The sequence below is a fragment of the Panulirus ornatus genome, chromosome 30 (genome assembly GCF_036320965.1).
Source record: "Panulirus ornatus isolate Po-2019 chromosome 30, ASM3632096v1, whole genome shotgun sequence".
NCBI classification, from domain to species: Eukaryota; Metazoa; Arthropoda; class Malacostraca; order Decapoda; family Palinuridae; genus Panulirus; species Panulirus ornatus.
This window is the reverse complement of record NC_092253.1, coordinates 2,690,559-2,704,797: the sequence shown is the minus strand read 5'-3', so window position 1 is coordinate 2,704,797 and position 14,239 is coordinate 2,690,559. Positions and strand designations below refer to the sequence as shown.

Below are 14,239 nucleotides of genomic sequence, written 5' to 3'. Positions count from 1 at the left end.
CTTAATTGAGGCATGTTATTTGTCTGTCTTGTCATTCACTTTAAAAAGAATTGTAATTTAATGAACTTTAGCTGGAGGTACAGACAGGACAATTTGAGTCTGAGTTCGATTGAACCTGGAGGAAGTGGAGTGTTTTAGATGCCTTGGAATGGACATGACAGTGGATGTGACTGTTCAAGCTGTAGGATGGTTGAGGGGGTAAATGTCCCAGGTGTTTTAATGTGTGGAAAGAGAAGCTAGTGTCTGTGAGGGCAAAGATGTGAATGTTTGATGTTGTATTAATCTGGTTGATGCTTTATGGAGAAAGTTGAATTAGTTGGAAATAGAACTCTTGAAGAGAATATATATGGTGTGAAGAGGGTTGATCAGGTAAGAAATGATAGAGTAAGAGAGAGGTGTGGTTGTAAGAAGAGTACAGTTGAGAGAGCTGTAGAGGTTGTGCTTAGAAGGTTTGGAAATAAGGAGAGGATAAGTGAAGAGAGACTGACTAAGGTCATGATGTGTATGTCAGAAGTGGTGGGAACAAGGAAGAGAGGGAAACTAATGATGAGATGAAAGGAAGAAATTAAATATGCTTTTAGTTATTGGAGCTTGAGCATGCAGAAGGGGAACAATATAGTATATATGGGGAATGTGTTGTCAGTTGGCTGAACCAGAGCATATGAAGTGGTCAGAGAAAACAGTTGAAAGTTGTATGGGGCTTAGTTGTAGATAGAGGACTGTAGTTTTGATACATTTTATATGACAACCAGGGAGTGTGTATGAGCAGATGGGGTCTCTTGATCTATTTCTGGCACTTCCTCAGTAATACAGGAAACAGCGAACAAGTATGAGATATCTATCTACATCAGATATATATTCATATATTTGTTCATCGTTTGCAATATCCTACATCAGTGATGTAGTGCCAGGAGCAGAGGAAGCAATAGTCTCATTCACTCAGTTATATCTGAGTAAGGAAAGGTTGACAAAGAGGATGTATGTGTCGGAGGTGGAGGGACCAAGAAGTAGGAGACCAAATTGGAGGTGGAAGGAGGGAGTGAAAAAAAATTTTAAGCAATTAGGGCGTGAACATACAGGAGGATGAGAGGTGTGCAAGGAATAGAGTGAAATGGAACGATGTGGTACATTGGGGTTGACATGCTGTCAGTGGACTGAATTAGGGCATGTGACACGTCTGGGGTAAACCATGGAAAGGTCTGTGGGGCGTGCTGTACTTAAAATCACGAATTCAGGTTTTTTCATGCTTTATATTTAATTTCATACTTAATATGTATATATTTTACCTAAAAAAATGTCTGTATTTGTTCATTTTAGGTGCAGAGTAATAAGGCCCAGATCAGTGGTCTGCGTAGTAAGATACCTGAGGATGGGATAACTTCACTCCGTCCACCAGCACAGGCAGGACCTCCCAAGGCAAAGTGGTCACAGGATGAGCAGCTGCTTGCTGTTCAGGGTAAGCACTTCAGTGTGCATGGTTTATATATTTGAAAAACATTTGTTTTTGATGTCAATTAATGAAAAATAGTTGTTTTTTACATTTGTTAAGAGAGTGTTACTCTTGGGGGATGCTGTTTTCTGTGTGGCGGGGTGGCGATGAAAATTAATAAGGGCAGACAGTATGAATTATGTACATGTGTATATATGTATATTTCTATGGGCGCATGTATATGTATACGTTGAGATGTATAGGTATGTATATGTGCGTATGTGGACGTGTATGTATATACATGTGTATGTGGGTGGGTTAGGCCATTCTTTCGTCTGTTTCCTTGTGCTACCTCGCTAATGCGGGAGACAGCGACAAAGCAAAATAGATATAGATAATATATATATATGTATATATATATATATATATATGTTTTTTTTTTTTTTGCCGCTGTCTCCCGCGTTTGTGAGGTAGCGCAAGGAAACAGACGAAAGAAATGTGCCCAAACCATTTCAAAACACCCTCTTCTGCTCTCTCAACCACGCTCTTTTTATTTCCACACATCTCTCTTACCCTTACGTTACTTACTCGATCAAACCACCTCACACCACACATTGTCCTCAAACATCTCATTTCCAGCACATCCATCCCTCTGCGCACAACTCTATCCATAGCCCACGCCTCGCAACCATACAACATTGTTGGAACCACTATTCCTTCAAACATACCCATTTTTGCTTTCCGAGATAATGTTCTCGACTTCCACACGTTCTTCAAGGCTCCCAGGATTTTCGCCCCCTCCCCCACCCTATGATCCACTTCCGCTTCCATGGTTCCATCCGCTGCCAGATCCACTCCCAGATATCTAAAACACTTTACTTCCTTCAGTTTTTCTCCATTCAAACTTACCTCCCAATTGACTTGATCCTCAACCCTACTGTACCTAATAACCTTGCTCTTATTCACATTTACTCTTAACTTTCTTCTTTCACACACTTTACCAAACTCAGTCACCAGCTTCTGATATATATATATATATATATATATATATATATATATATATATATATATATATACATATATATATATATATGTATTTTTTTTTTTTTTTTTATACTTTGTCGCTGTCTCCCGCGTTTGCGAGGTAGCGCAAGGAAACAGACGAAAGAAATGCCCCCCCCCCCCCCCCATACACATGTATATACATACGTCCACACACGCAAATATACATACCTATATATATATATATATATATATATATATATATATATATATATATATATATATATATATATATATATCCCTGGGATAGGGAAGAAAGAATACTTCCCACGTATTCCCTGCTTGTCGTAGAAGGCGACTAAAAGGGGAGGGAGCGGGAGGTTGGAAATCCTCCCCTCTTGTTTTTTTTTTTTTAATTTTCCAAAAGAAGGAACAGAGAAGGGGGCCAGGTGAGGATATTCCCTCGGAGGCCCAGTCCTCTGTTCTTCATGCTACCTTGCTAATGCGGGAAATGGCGAATAGTTTGAAAAAGAAAAGAATATATATATTGTTTATTAGTTGTAATGAGTAGATAGGTACAGACTGACCAGGAAAATATGTTAGTACCTAAAGGAGTATGCTGGAAGGACATAAGACATATAAACATATATACTTGATTGCTGTTTCATGCTTTAGTGAGGTAGCACCAGGAATAGATAAAAAGGCCACATCCACACTTACTTGACATCCAACCAGTGCACAGAACTCTTCAGCAAGTATATTGTAGCATGTACCATGTCATCCTAGATACTTAATGATCAGGTGATTAATAGCAAGTTTATAAGATAAAAGTTTTTCGTTTGTCAGTGTTCTGATTGATAGTATTCAGCGACTCATTCAGATTTTCCCCACACACACATCCACACAAAATTAATGAAATATGCTTCACTTTGCTTTAAGATTTTAAAATGCTGTTTCTTTATTTCAGCTGTTCGATATTTTGGAAAAGACTTCAAAGCAATAGCAGAAATTGTGGGTAACAAAACAGAGAATCACGTTCGCAGCTTCTTTGTAACATACCGAAAACGTTTCAACTTAGATGGTGTCCTAAGAGAATGGGAGGAAGAACATGGTCCTGTTCGAGCAAATGCTGATGAATAACTAACTGCATAGTATAGAATAGATATCTTTGTAAACTTTACAGTGATTCAGCATAAGAAAATATTATTAATTCAAAACAATAGCTAGAATGGTTTATTTTTTCTTATTTTATGATTATTTAGTATAAATATTTATTCCACCACCTGTTGACAGAAAATTCATTAGAAAAGTTTTCCAAAGCCATTGTGTAATACTGGGATGTCCATGAAATCAGAAGTAGCAGAGTACAATAGAAAGAATTCAGACTGATTACATGATATCATTTTTTCCTTTGGTTAGTGGGAGAACCCCCCCACTCACATTTGCAGGATGATTTTAACTACCCCTATATTGTCCATATTTTTCTGGGGCTGTGGTATAAAACATTTGGATCGGACCCATGGTGGCAGACTTTTACTGGTAGCTGTGCCTAATATTGTGGATGAAAAATAAACGAAGATTAATCAGTCTTCAATGGTTAGTGCTGAACCTGCCAGAGCTGTGTTGTTGTTGTCTTTTATACTTACAGATTTTTCAGTATTTTAGCAATTTTGAGGAATTTTCATAGAACTGAATTAGAATGCTGGGAATGTACAATTTATGAAAATTTGAGACAGTTATGTTACCCTAGAAAACTACTATGTTATCAGTGAAGTTGATAGCATCTTTTTTGTGTAAAGGGAGTACTATTAGCTGTAAAGTAAATTCTTTTTCTCTTAATTTTGATTTTACATTCATATGATGGCATACAGATGCATGATTATATTTCTGTAACCAGTGGGTTATCCATTTTTGAATTGGCATGTCACATGTAAATTCTATACTGACATGGAGGTAAGTTTTCTTATTTGATAACACTGCCACATATTCATCTTTGAGGATGTTATTCATGCACTTGGTAGAATTGGTTAACTGCAGTCATAGCTCTTAAAACAATTGTAATGGTTTGCTGACCAGAATTTGCACTAGCAAATTCCTCATCTACTGGAACAGTGTTACTCAACTTTGTGTACTGAACATAAGGAAAAAACATTTCATAATTACCTTTAGTAAGTTAATGACAATTAGTTTATTCTGTCTGAGGTAGGGCTTAAAGTCAAAGAATTAATCCATTCCCCACAAATTATGGTTGCACCTCCCCAAAGTGAGGATGGATTTGCAAATTTGGCTTTTTATAAGTATATGATAAACTGTAAAGAGACTGACCCTACATATTGACAACCTACCCAGCACTCAAATCAACCTTTACTCATTGAAATGTAGTCAGTAAATGCTAACACAGTATCATGGTATTCCTCCTATTATTATATGAAATAAGTACAATAAGTAAGTTTCCTTTCCTTTTGTCATTTGATACTCTTTCTACATTTCACATAGTAGACCTACTTTTTTTATGCTGAATTTATGAATGTCTTGCAGTCCTGAATGGCATGTTCCATTGTACAGTAGATTACAAATGGAACATTACAAATTTTGGAAATTTCTTCCAATGGCTGTGCAACAGCCATTCAAGGTTCAGCCTAACATGAACTGCCAGTTTGTGCATACACAGTGACTAGTCTCCGTGTACTTCCAGGCACATCAAACACTTATTTAGATTTTGGTCAGACTCCTGTTAACATCAGTGTTTGTGTGCTTAGACAGAGTGGTTTTTATTCTTGTCATTTTAATGTAAGAATTAAAGGTGCTCTTATGTGTTAGTTTGGTTGTGCTTTGGACATGAGGTGATAGGTGACTCATAGTTTGTAAATTTTAGCCTGCAAGCAAGCTGTCATTAAAACAGCCAAACAGAGCCTATGTGCTATCCAGTGCTAGGACTAGTTTGGCACTAAGACAAGCATTCTCTTTCTCTCTCTTTCTTATATGTTTAAAGAGGAGGGGCCCCACAGGTGAGGGCTTTCTTCATATTGTTAAGAAATACAGTACCAAAAAGTCTAGCAGAAATCACTTCACAAGATTACACAGCCTAATTGGTCATGATGATTAAAAGTCAGTGCGGATTTAAGATATAAAATAATGTAATCACAGTGCACGTGTGGGTTGGGGAGTTAAGACTGCAGGACTTGTCATCACTTACTCTGTTAATTTGGCTATTTTGGATCAGAGTTCGAAGGATCTTGTTTGTCTGAGGCTGAGAATCACATTGGTGAGAGTTCACTATGTGTGTATATATCATTAATATACAACCCCAGGATTCCTTTTTATGGGACTTATGTAGCTGTGATGCTGCTTGCCACTCGGGAGCAGGGAAATTATGGACTGTGGGTAAGAAGGTCCTTTACTAGAACGAACTCTTTTCCCACCGCTGACAATGATACAGCTTTGTCAAAGATGACTTTTCACTTTCTGTGTAATGCAAGCAGGCAGAGTTCAATAACATTTTTGAGTGTGCACTTAAGACTACCCTTAAAAATAATGACTGAATGTGGCTGGCCAACTTCATCTTTAAAATCCACAATCTCAGCCATGTTCCTCAGTGACAGCTGTTTCTCCAATCTCTTCTTACAAGATTTCTCATTACCTCCAGCAAATCCCAGATAGACATGACAGTCACTTCCCACACCACAAACATCAACACAAAAACCAACATAAAAACTAAATGCCCTCAGAACTAAATGGTATCAAATTTGAGCAAGAAAAGAATCCCTTAGTATTCTCTACAAACATTTTACCCATTCCATCCTGAACTATGCCCTACCTGCCTAGATCACCATTTCAGAAGCATATACAACAAAGGTACAAACCACACAGAAGAGAACACTTGGAACAATCACTATTTGCCTAGAAACCACAAACATTCATCCTCTACTCACTGAATCAAAATCCCAAATATAATCACACTCATGTCTTTACAATAGAACAAGACCCATAACATCCAAGCCACTTCATAATCAACCATTAAACTCCAATAGAAATAGAAAAAATTTATTTCAACTTCACACTTCAGCAGCTTTTACCCAAAGATTTTCCCCACCCCACCAAATATAACACTGATTAAACGTAAACACCGAAATGATACATGAGGCTCGAAACACCCAGTATCTCAACTCAATCTTAAACACCACATGGGGTAAACCATGTAAAGTTTTATGGGGCCTGGTTGTGGATAGGGGCCTTTGGCACTAGTGCATCATACATGAGTATGACAGCTAGAGAATTATGTGAGTGATGATGCCATTTCTTCATCTGTTCCTGTTGCTACCTTGCTAACACAGATGGCGAACATGAATTAAAGAAATGTATTTATAATTGTCCCAAGTTCCCTTTCTAAGAAAGTCCTGGTGTTACCGAGAACCTCCATTCCACATATATCCTGTGTTTTGTATAAGGCAACTAATAGGGGCTGGAAATATTCCTCTCCTGTATTACTTTCCCAAAGAAGGAATAGAAAAGTAGCTAGCTAATGAGGATCTTTTTTCTTCTAAGGCCCAGTTCTTGGTAATGTGGGAAATGGCAAACAAGTATGAAAAAAAGAATATATAACAGCTGCCACTGACCCTCCCAATACCCATGCAGGTAGTACCTGTATTGTGCCTCCCTGATCTGTGGCTGCCTACCAACTACTACCTAACTCCTTGACCATGATATAAAACTGTGTCTGACTGGTGTGGCTGGTAATTTTACATACTTTTATAGTTTTTCTGTTATGAAAAAAATTGGCAATGGGTCACACTGATTATAACAAGATAAAGCAATATTAATAATCAGTAATCAGTTTTTCGTGTAGATAGAATAAACTACAAACATGCACTGTGGCAACTCACTTGACACTCAGTCCTTCCCCTTGAACATTTTAGTATGTTTTATGGTTATATTCAATGTTATATGATTATATTTGAAATTGTAAGGTTAAATACAGTTCTAAACAGTTTAAGAACTTAAATTTTGAGAGAAAGAAAATCATTGTCATGAGGCTAATCTGCAAATCAGCAGGAGGGTAAATAAAAGTGTTTCATTCTCGGGCCCCTGATACTGTGTCAGTGTTTTCTGGAATGTTTTAGCTGCACCGTAGGTTTGAAAATTTTATATTTGTAAAGGTAACTGACAATCTGTCTAGAAAATGTGAGGCTATTTCACGAAGGCTGAAGAGTCTTAAAATCAATATTATGATATCACTTTGCCTTATTATTAAGCATCCATCAGTTTTATTTATCTTTTTGTTATAAGAATCTTACCAATGTTACATAAAGTTGCACTGAAAAGGCTTACTACATCAATCACAGTCGTCATCTTGTACAACAGTAACCTTGTTTTGATACAAAAGGAATTTTCTCAGGCTTCATTCATCATCTGTAAATTAAGCATGTACGGTGTTCTTGTAACATCTTGTCATATTACATTTTAATACATTTGTATATATTTGCGTAGTACAGTTTTAAGCATGTGATTTGTTCTTGTCACCTGCCTATACTAGCTCCTCTGTAAGCACTATTGTTTAGTATTTAATGATTCTGCTGTGCATTATGAATCTAAATTAGAACTGTCATATTCAAGTACATAGCAACTGGGTTACTTTAGGGAATATCTATCAGTTAAAAAAATGAGCTACCAAATTATAATAGCTACATGGACTGTGAAACTAGAGTCATTGCTTCATATTTTATGCCTTTCAATTTTTTTCTTCATATTTCTTGATGAATTAAGTAAAAGTTTTATTTAATTTTGTACTAGTTATCATAAACTAATACACATATTTTTTTCTCTTTTTCATACTTGGTTGCTGTTTCCCGCATTAGCGAGGTAGTACCAGGAACAGACAAAGAAAGGCCACATCCCCCTACATCCATTCTCAAGCTGTCATATTTAATGCGCTGAAACCACAGTTTCCTTTCCACATCCAAGCCCCACAGACCTTTCCATGGTTTACCCCAAATGTTTCGCATGCCCTGGTTCTGTCCATTGATAGCATGTTGACCACAGTATACCACATTGTTCCAATTCAACTCTATCCTAAGCACACCTTCCACCTTCCAGCATGTCGAGACCCTGATCACTCAAAATGTTTTTCACTCCATCCTTCCATAACCAATTTGGTTTTCCTGTTCTCCGTGTTCCCTCCACTTTTCACGTATATTCTATTTGTCAACTTTTCTTCACTCATTCTCTCCATATGTCCAAACCATTTCTGCACACACACCCTTTTATGCTTTCTTGATTATGCTCTTTTTATTACCACACATCTCTCTTACCCTTTCATTACTTAATCAAACTACCTCACTACCAATATTGTCTTAAAGCATTTCATTTCCAACACACCCACCCTCCTCTGCACAACCTTATCTGTAGTTCATGCCTTGCATCCATATCGTATTGTTGGGACCACTATACCTTCAAATATACCCATTTTTGCACTTCCAGATAACAATTTCTCTTTCCACACTTTTTTCAGCACTCCGAGATTTTTTGCACCGACACCTACCCAATGACTCTCTTCTGATTTCATGGTTCCGTTTGCTGCCATATCCACTCCCAGGTATCTAGAACACTTCACTTCCTCCAATTTTATTCCATTCCCAACTAACTTGTCCCTCAACTGCTAAACCTTCTTGCTTTACTCACATTTACTTTCAACTTCCTCCTTTAACACACTTCCAAATCCAGTCACCAACTTCTGCAATTTCTCACTTAAATCTGCCAGCAGTGCACTATATCAGCAAACAACTACTGACACTTCCCAGGACCTCTCGTCCCCCACACACTGCATACTCGACCCTCTGTCCAAGACTGTGACGTTTACCTCCCTTGTAGCCCCATCCATAAAAAAAGTGAACAACCATCATGGTATCACGCATCCCAACTGCAGAGAAACATTCACTTGAAACCATTCACTCTCTTCCTGCTCTTACACGTGCTTTACACCTTTGATAAAATCTTCTCATTGCTTCTAGCAGCTTCCTTCTTCATATATCCTTAAGACCTTCCACAATGCATCTCTGTATCATTGCTTTTGCCAGATCCATAAATGCCACATACAAATCTGTATTTCTCTAACATTCTTTGAAGCAAACACCTGATCCACACATCCTTTACCACTTCTGAAACCACATGCCTCCCTAATTTGATGCTCTATACATTCCTTCACCCTCTCAATCACTATCCTCCCATACAACTTACTAGTTACACTCAACAAACTCATACCTCTGTAGTTTGAACACTCATGTTTATCCCCCTTGCCTTTATACATTGGCACTATATATGCATTCCCACCGATCCTCAGGCACATCACCGTGACCCATACCTACATTGAAAATCCTAACCAACCCATCAGTGTGCTCAATATCTTTGGTATGGAAACCGTACCGTCTACACAATGTGTCTTATGTTATGTGGAATCATTGTTTGTAATATTGCAGAGATGTTGAGGTCCAGAATGGAGATGAGAAAAGGTAACACATACATTTCTAAGGAGTGTATTTTGAGATGAGTGAATATCTGTTGGGGTATTGTTTAAGACTGAATTGGAAGGGCAGTTTTTTTTAGAACTAGTCGGACATTTTGACGTGTGTGCTTTCTTAGTGTCTTGTTTGTTGGGGATAGGTTGTTTTAAGTAAGAGGCAGGGGTAGACTTTTTATTCCACCTGAGCGTTGGAGAATGGTCGTAGAGTAGTCTGGATGAGAAGGGTGTGGTGTTTTTGCAAAGAAACTGAAGGCTGAGCATTTTTAGGTGAAATTTTATTGTATTGTTTTTTAATGGACATGTGGTCATTGATTGTTTTAAGTGGTTTGCAGTTTTGTTGTATATGCTTTTAATGGGGTGGATGAATAAGCAAGTGAGGCATAGTTTAGGATGGAGTGGATGAATTGTTTGTGGAGGATACTTAGGGATTCTTTATTTTGTCCATGTGAGGATTCACTTTTTGTGGTTCAGTTGCCTCTTCCTGACACTACTTCACTTATGCTGCACATAGCAAACAGTCATGAAAGGAAAAATGTGGTAATGTAATTTATATATTTTTATGTATATATGTATATATACATCATATTATAATTGTCTCTTCTTGTAACAGGAAGCTACATAATAAAATCTTTTAGGTTATCCTGAAATGTTTGAGTAACAATTTCCCCTGTAAAAGAATGTTGGCTCATTTTGACTTTTCCTCATGCTATTTGTTTTTAAGCTCTGAAGAATGATGACAACTCATCATCCAAGATTTCAAGGCTTTTTATTCAGCCATATTCAGGGAGAAATGACAAGATACATGTAATGTGAACTTTTATATTGCATTTTTAGATAATATCAGACACAGATACAAGCTTTTGTAACAGTATGTAATGGTTATAAAGTTTAGTCTTTATGTCATTCATGTACTGATATGGACCTATTGAAAGGATGTAAAGCATAGCATTAATCATGTAAGAGTAAGGCCTACATGTGTGTGCTATGAATGTTTTTTACCTCTTTATCTTTAATATGGGTTCTTTTGTGTTGAATATTGGTAATTTTTAAAGAATTTTGAATTACATCAAAACTCATAAGATTTCAGCTCAAGATTCTGTCAAATTATTAAGCTCATTAGTGGAGAATTGTTTGCTTTTCATGACAAACCATATCAAGCCTCTCTGTCTCACTGTTAAACAGACCATTTGTCTAATTTTTTAATTCCCTCTCTAGTTGCCATCTAGTTTTAGCAGTATCTAATAAACTTTCATATAATTTTATTTCATGTTTCCTTTCATTTTGCTACAATTGAATTATCATTATGCTTGTTTAATTATTTTCTTACTAATATATTAATGCATAATGCAACCCTCACTCTTTCTTTTAATGTTCTTCACCCCTACTCACACCTTGTACTATTTGAGATACCAGTATTAGAATCTTTACAATCAATATCTTGTCCTACACGGTCCTAATGTTCTTGCTGGAAACATGTTTGCCAGTGTTGTATACCAGTTCACTAGTATATTTCATCTTGAATCTTTTGTACCTTTCACTTGCCTTTTCTTATTGCATTGCTTATACTTTTTCTGTATACAAGTCGAACAACCTCTCTTGCATTCTAATTTGCCCCACAGAGGCTTATCAAATTTCACTGAATTAGGCTCCAGTGAAGATATGCTCAAGATATGCTTAAGTCATGTTTGTTTTGGTTATTTTGCTTTACATACCCACCTAACATGTTCATAATCCTTCAATAAATTTTCATACTGTGATTTTGGCATGATTTAAAGGATGAGTTAATCTTTAAGTGATCCAGAGCAGTGCCTAAAACTTTTCAGAATGACTGCTGCTTAATTTATTTACAGATAGAACCAATGCAGCAGTACTTTTTATGTTTATAACTATGAGTTCTTTGGGATTATGATCAAAGGTTCCTTTCAGCATAATTTATACCTTAGTCCCAAATGTGAATCATAGGAAATGGACATGAAAATTTCATGTATGGTACTTTTTTTGCTAAGTTGACCAGATTATTTTTGGCTGAAGAATTCCATGAATTGCTCATTAAGGACAAGTAGTTGTAATGTCTTCAGTTTCACAGTTTCTTTATTATGCTATTTTAGGTGTGAATCTATGATCAACTTCATCACATGACTATTTTTATATATAAATTTTGATGCCTCATGACTGTCTTTTCTTTTGAAGACAGATTTCCATCATTGTGTATTGAATAGGTCTTAATTTGTTTTTCAAAAATTTGTCTCACAAATTTTTGGAAATTAGTCTCTTTATTACATGGTTGTATGAGAAGGCAGGTTCTTACAGTGTCCACAAAGAACCTTGTCCACCATTTTCAAAGGCATTGTCAAACTTACATTTTTAGTACTTTGTCAGCTCTCCTTTGGCCTTGATTACCATCTCTAAATGTCTGGGCATGGTATTGGCAAGATTCCTGAAGTATCCTAGGTCCTTATTTTGGGTCCATAGGGTCTTGAAATCCTAAATGAGGTGAGTCTCAAGAAATGTTGCAGGAAGTAGTCACCTGATCATGCACTCTGATTACCCAGTGCATGTAGATCATGCATTCTGAGTACGCAGTGCACCTAGTAATCTTGTGTGTACCCACATATTTTTTTTTTTTACATCCAGGCAAGGATTAGGGCTTTCCCCCTAAGGTAGGAACCGACCATCTTGAAGCAAAGGTGGAAGAAAGACTGAGCCCAGAAGTGGAATTCCCAAAATGAAGTGGCAGCCAGAAAGAATAAACAAAGCCAAAGGCACACTGTGGAAGGTTGCTGGTACTTACATTGGTAGAAACAAGTCTTAGTGCTCAGATGTATGATCATTTCACCCCAAGAGCATCATATGCTTGTACCTACAAAAAACCTTAACCATATATTGTCTTTGAAAATATATGGTGGACAAAGTTTTTGTGGACACTGTATATGGTTGTATGAGAAGGAAGGAAAATGGTCACCAGAAAATATTGGAAGTCACTTAAAGGCAGTGTATTTCTTTATTCAGATGCTATGAGATGGTTACTTTATAAATATACATAGTTGTTTCTGTGTATTATGCATTTGTTGAGGTTGTCAGTGTATATAGTATGTATAGATTTTTTTCCCTTATACTACACGTGTGCATTTTCTCCAGTCATTTTCATCGAACCCACACTGACTTAATTTCATATTTTTTCTGATATACACTGATGGCTTATAGGTTGATTAAAAGGATATTTATATCTTAAAGCTACCTCTAGCAATATCTGAAGTTTCATGAAGGTGTTAATTTCTTGACACTACGAAAATCAATTCAGTTTTATATTGTTTTATCATATAGTCAAACAATCTCATGCTCCTTTGGATTAGTATACTGATATCTCATTTATGTTGAAAGCATTGAAATATCAGTTTTGTACAAAATAACATTATCACTGCTGCTTTTAGAAATATCAGTTCTCTATAAGCTGATCTTATCACTTGCTTTTATGAAACCTATTTTTGATGTTAAAATGAATTTTTTGATACATGCTTGATAAGGAATGAGTTTTGGCTCAGGTTTCAATTAAATTTATGTATATAATCTTCATGTTGTATGAGAATAAGAAACTGTTGGATTGATACTGACCTGAGAATGCAGTAGATTAGTAACTTGCACATATTTTATAATTTCCTGAGTACATTATTCATTTCTTGTTATTGTATGCAATTGTATTAATCCTTTGAGTGTGAGAATTTGCACCTAGTGTCTGACAAAGGCAACATACACAAACTTTGACTTGTCTAATTCAAACACATACCAGTTTTCTGCCTTATACATACTTTGCTCCTTTTGTTTCTTGTGATGAATTACATATGTTTCTAGAATATGGATATGCAATACTTTAATATCTAAATTTTCTTGGGTTCAGTTAATCTTCATCTGGCCGCCTAAGAATACCAAATTTAGGTCTTTGTTTTTATATTTTGTTAATTGGCTAATACTGAACTTTAACCCACCCATGATTAGATTTATTCCCGAGATTTTTAATTTGTTATTCGTATACTGTAGAAAAATATTTGTCATTGGGTTTAAGTTATCGTCACACCATCACAGTGTTATTTCTTCCAATTCTTTTTCTTCATGGAATAAGAAATGGTTTTCAGTTCGTTGTGTACCTGCTTGAGGTAAAGTTTCTGTTCCACTGTGCTGACATGTTTATTCCTCATGTGATATATGTATCTGCATAATTTTTGTGTGCTGAAACTGAGTCACAGCATCCTCTATGATTTGTACAGATTTACAAAACAGGTGATGTTTCAAATAAA

General features: G+C 36.3%; 1 protein-coding gene across 4 annotated transcripts in view; it reads left to right on the top strand.

The window, feature by feature from the left end:
• LOC139758323 (REST corepressor 3-like) overlaps window positions 1-14,239 on the top strand; it is a 63,943-nt gene extending 49,704 nt beyond the window's left edge. For all 4 annotated transcript variants that reach the window (XM_071679578.1, XM_071679576.1, XM_071679577.1 and 1 more), the window contains 2 exons: window positions 1,318-1,456; window positions 3,399-14,239. In XM_071679578.1, the coding sequence (XP_071535679.1) occupies window positions 1,318-1,456; window positions 3,399-3,571 (312 nt within the window). In that variant the 3' untranslated portion in view covers window positions 3,572-14,239. The remainder of the gene's footprint in view (window positions 1-1,317; window positions 1,457-3,398) is intronic.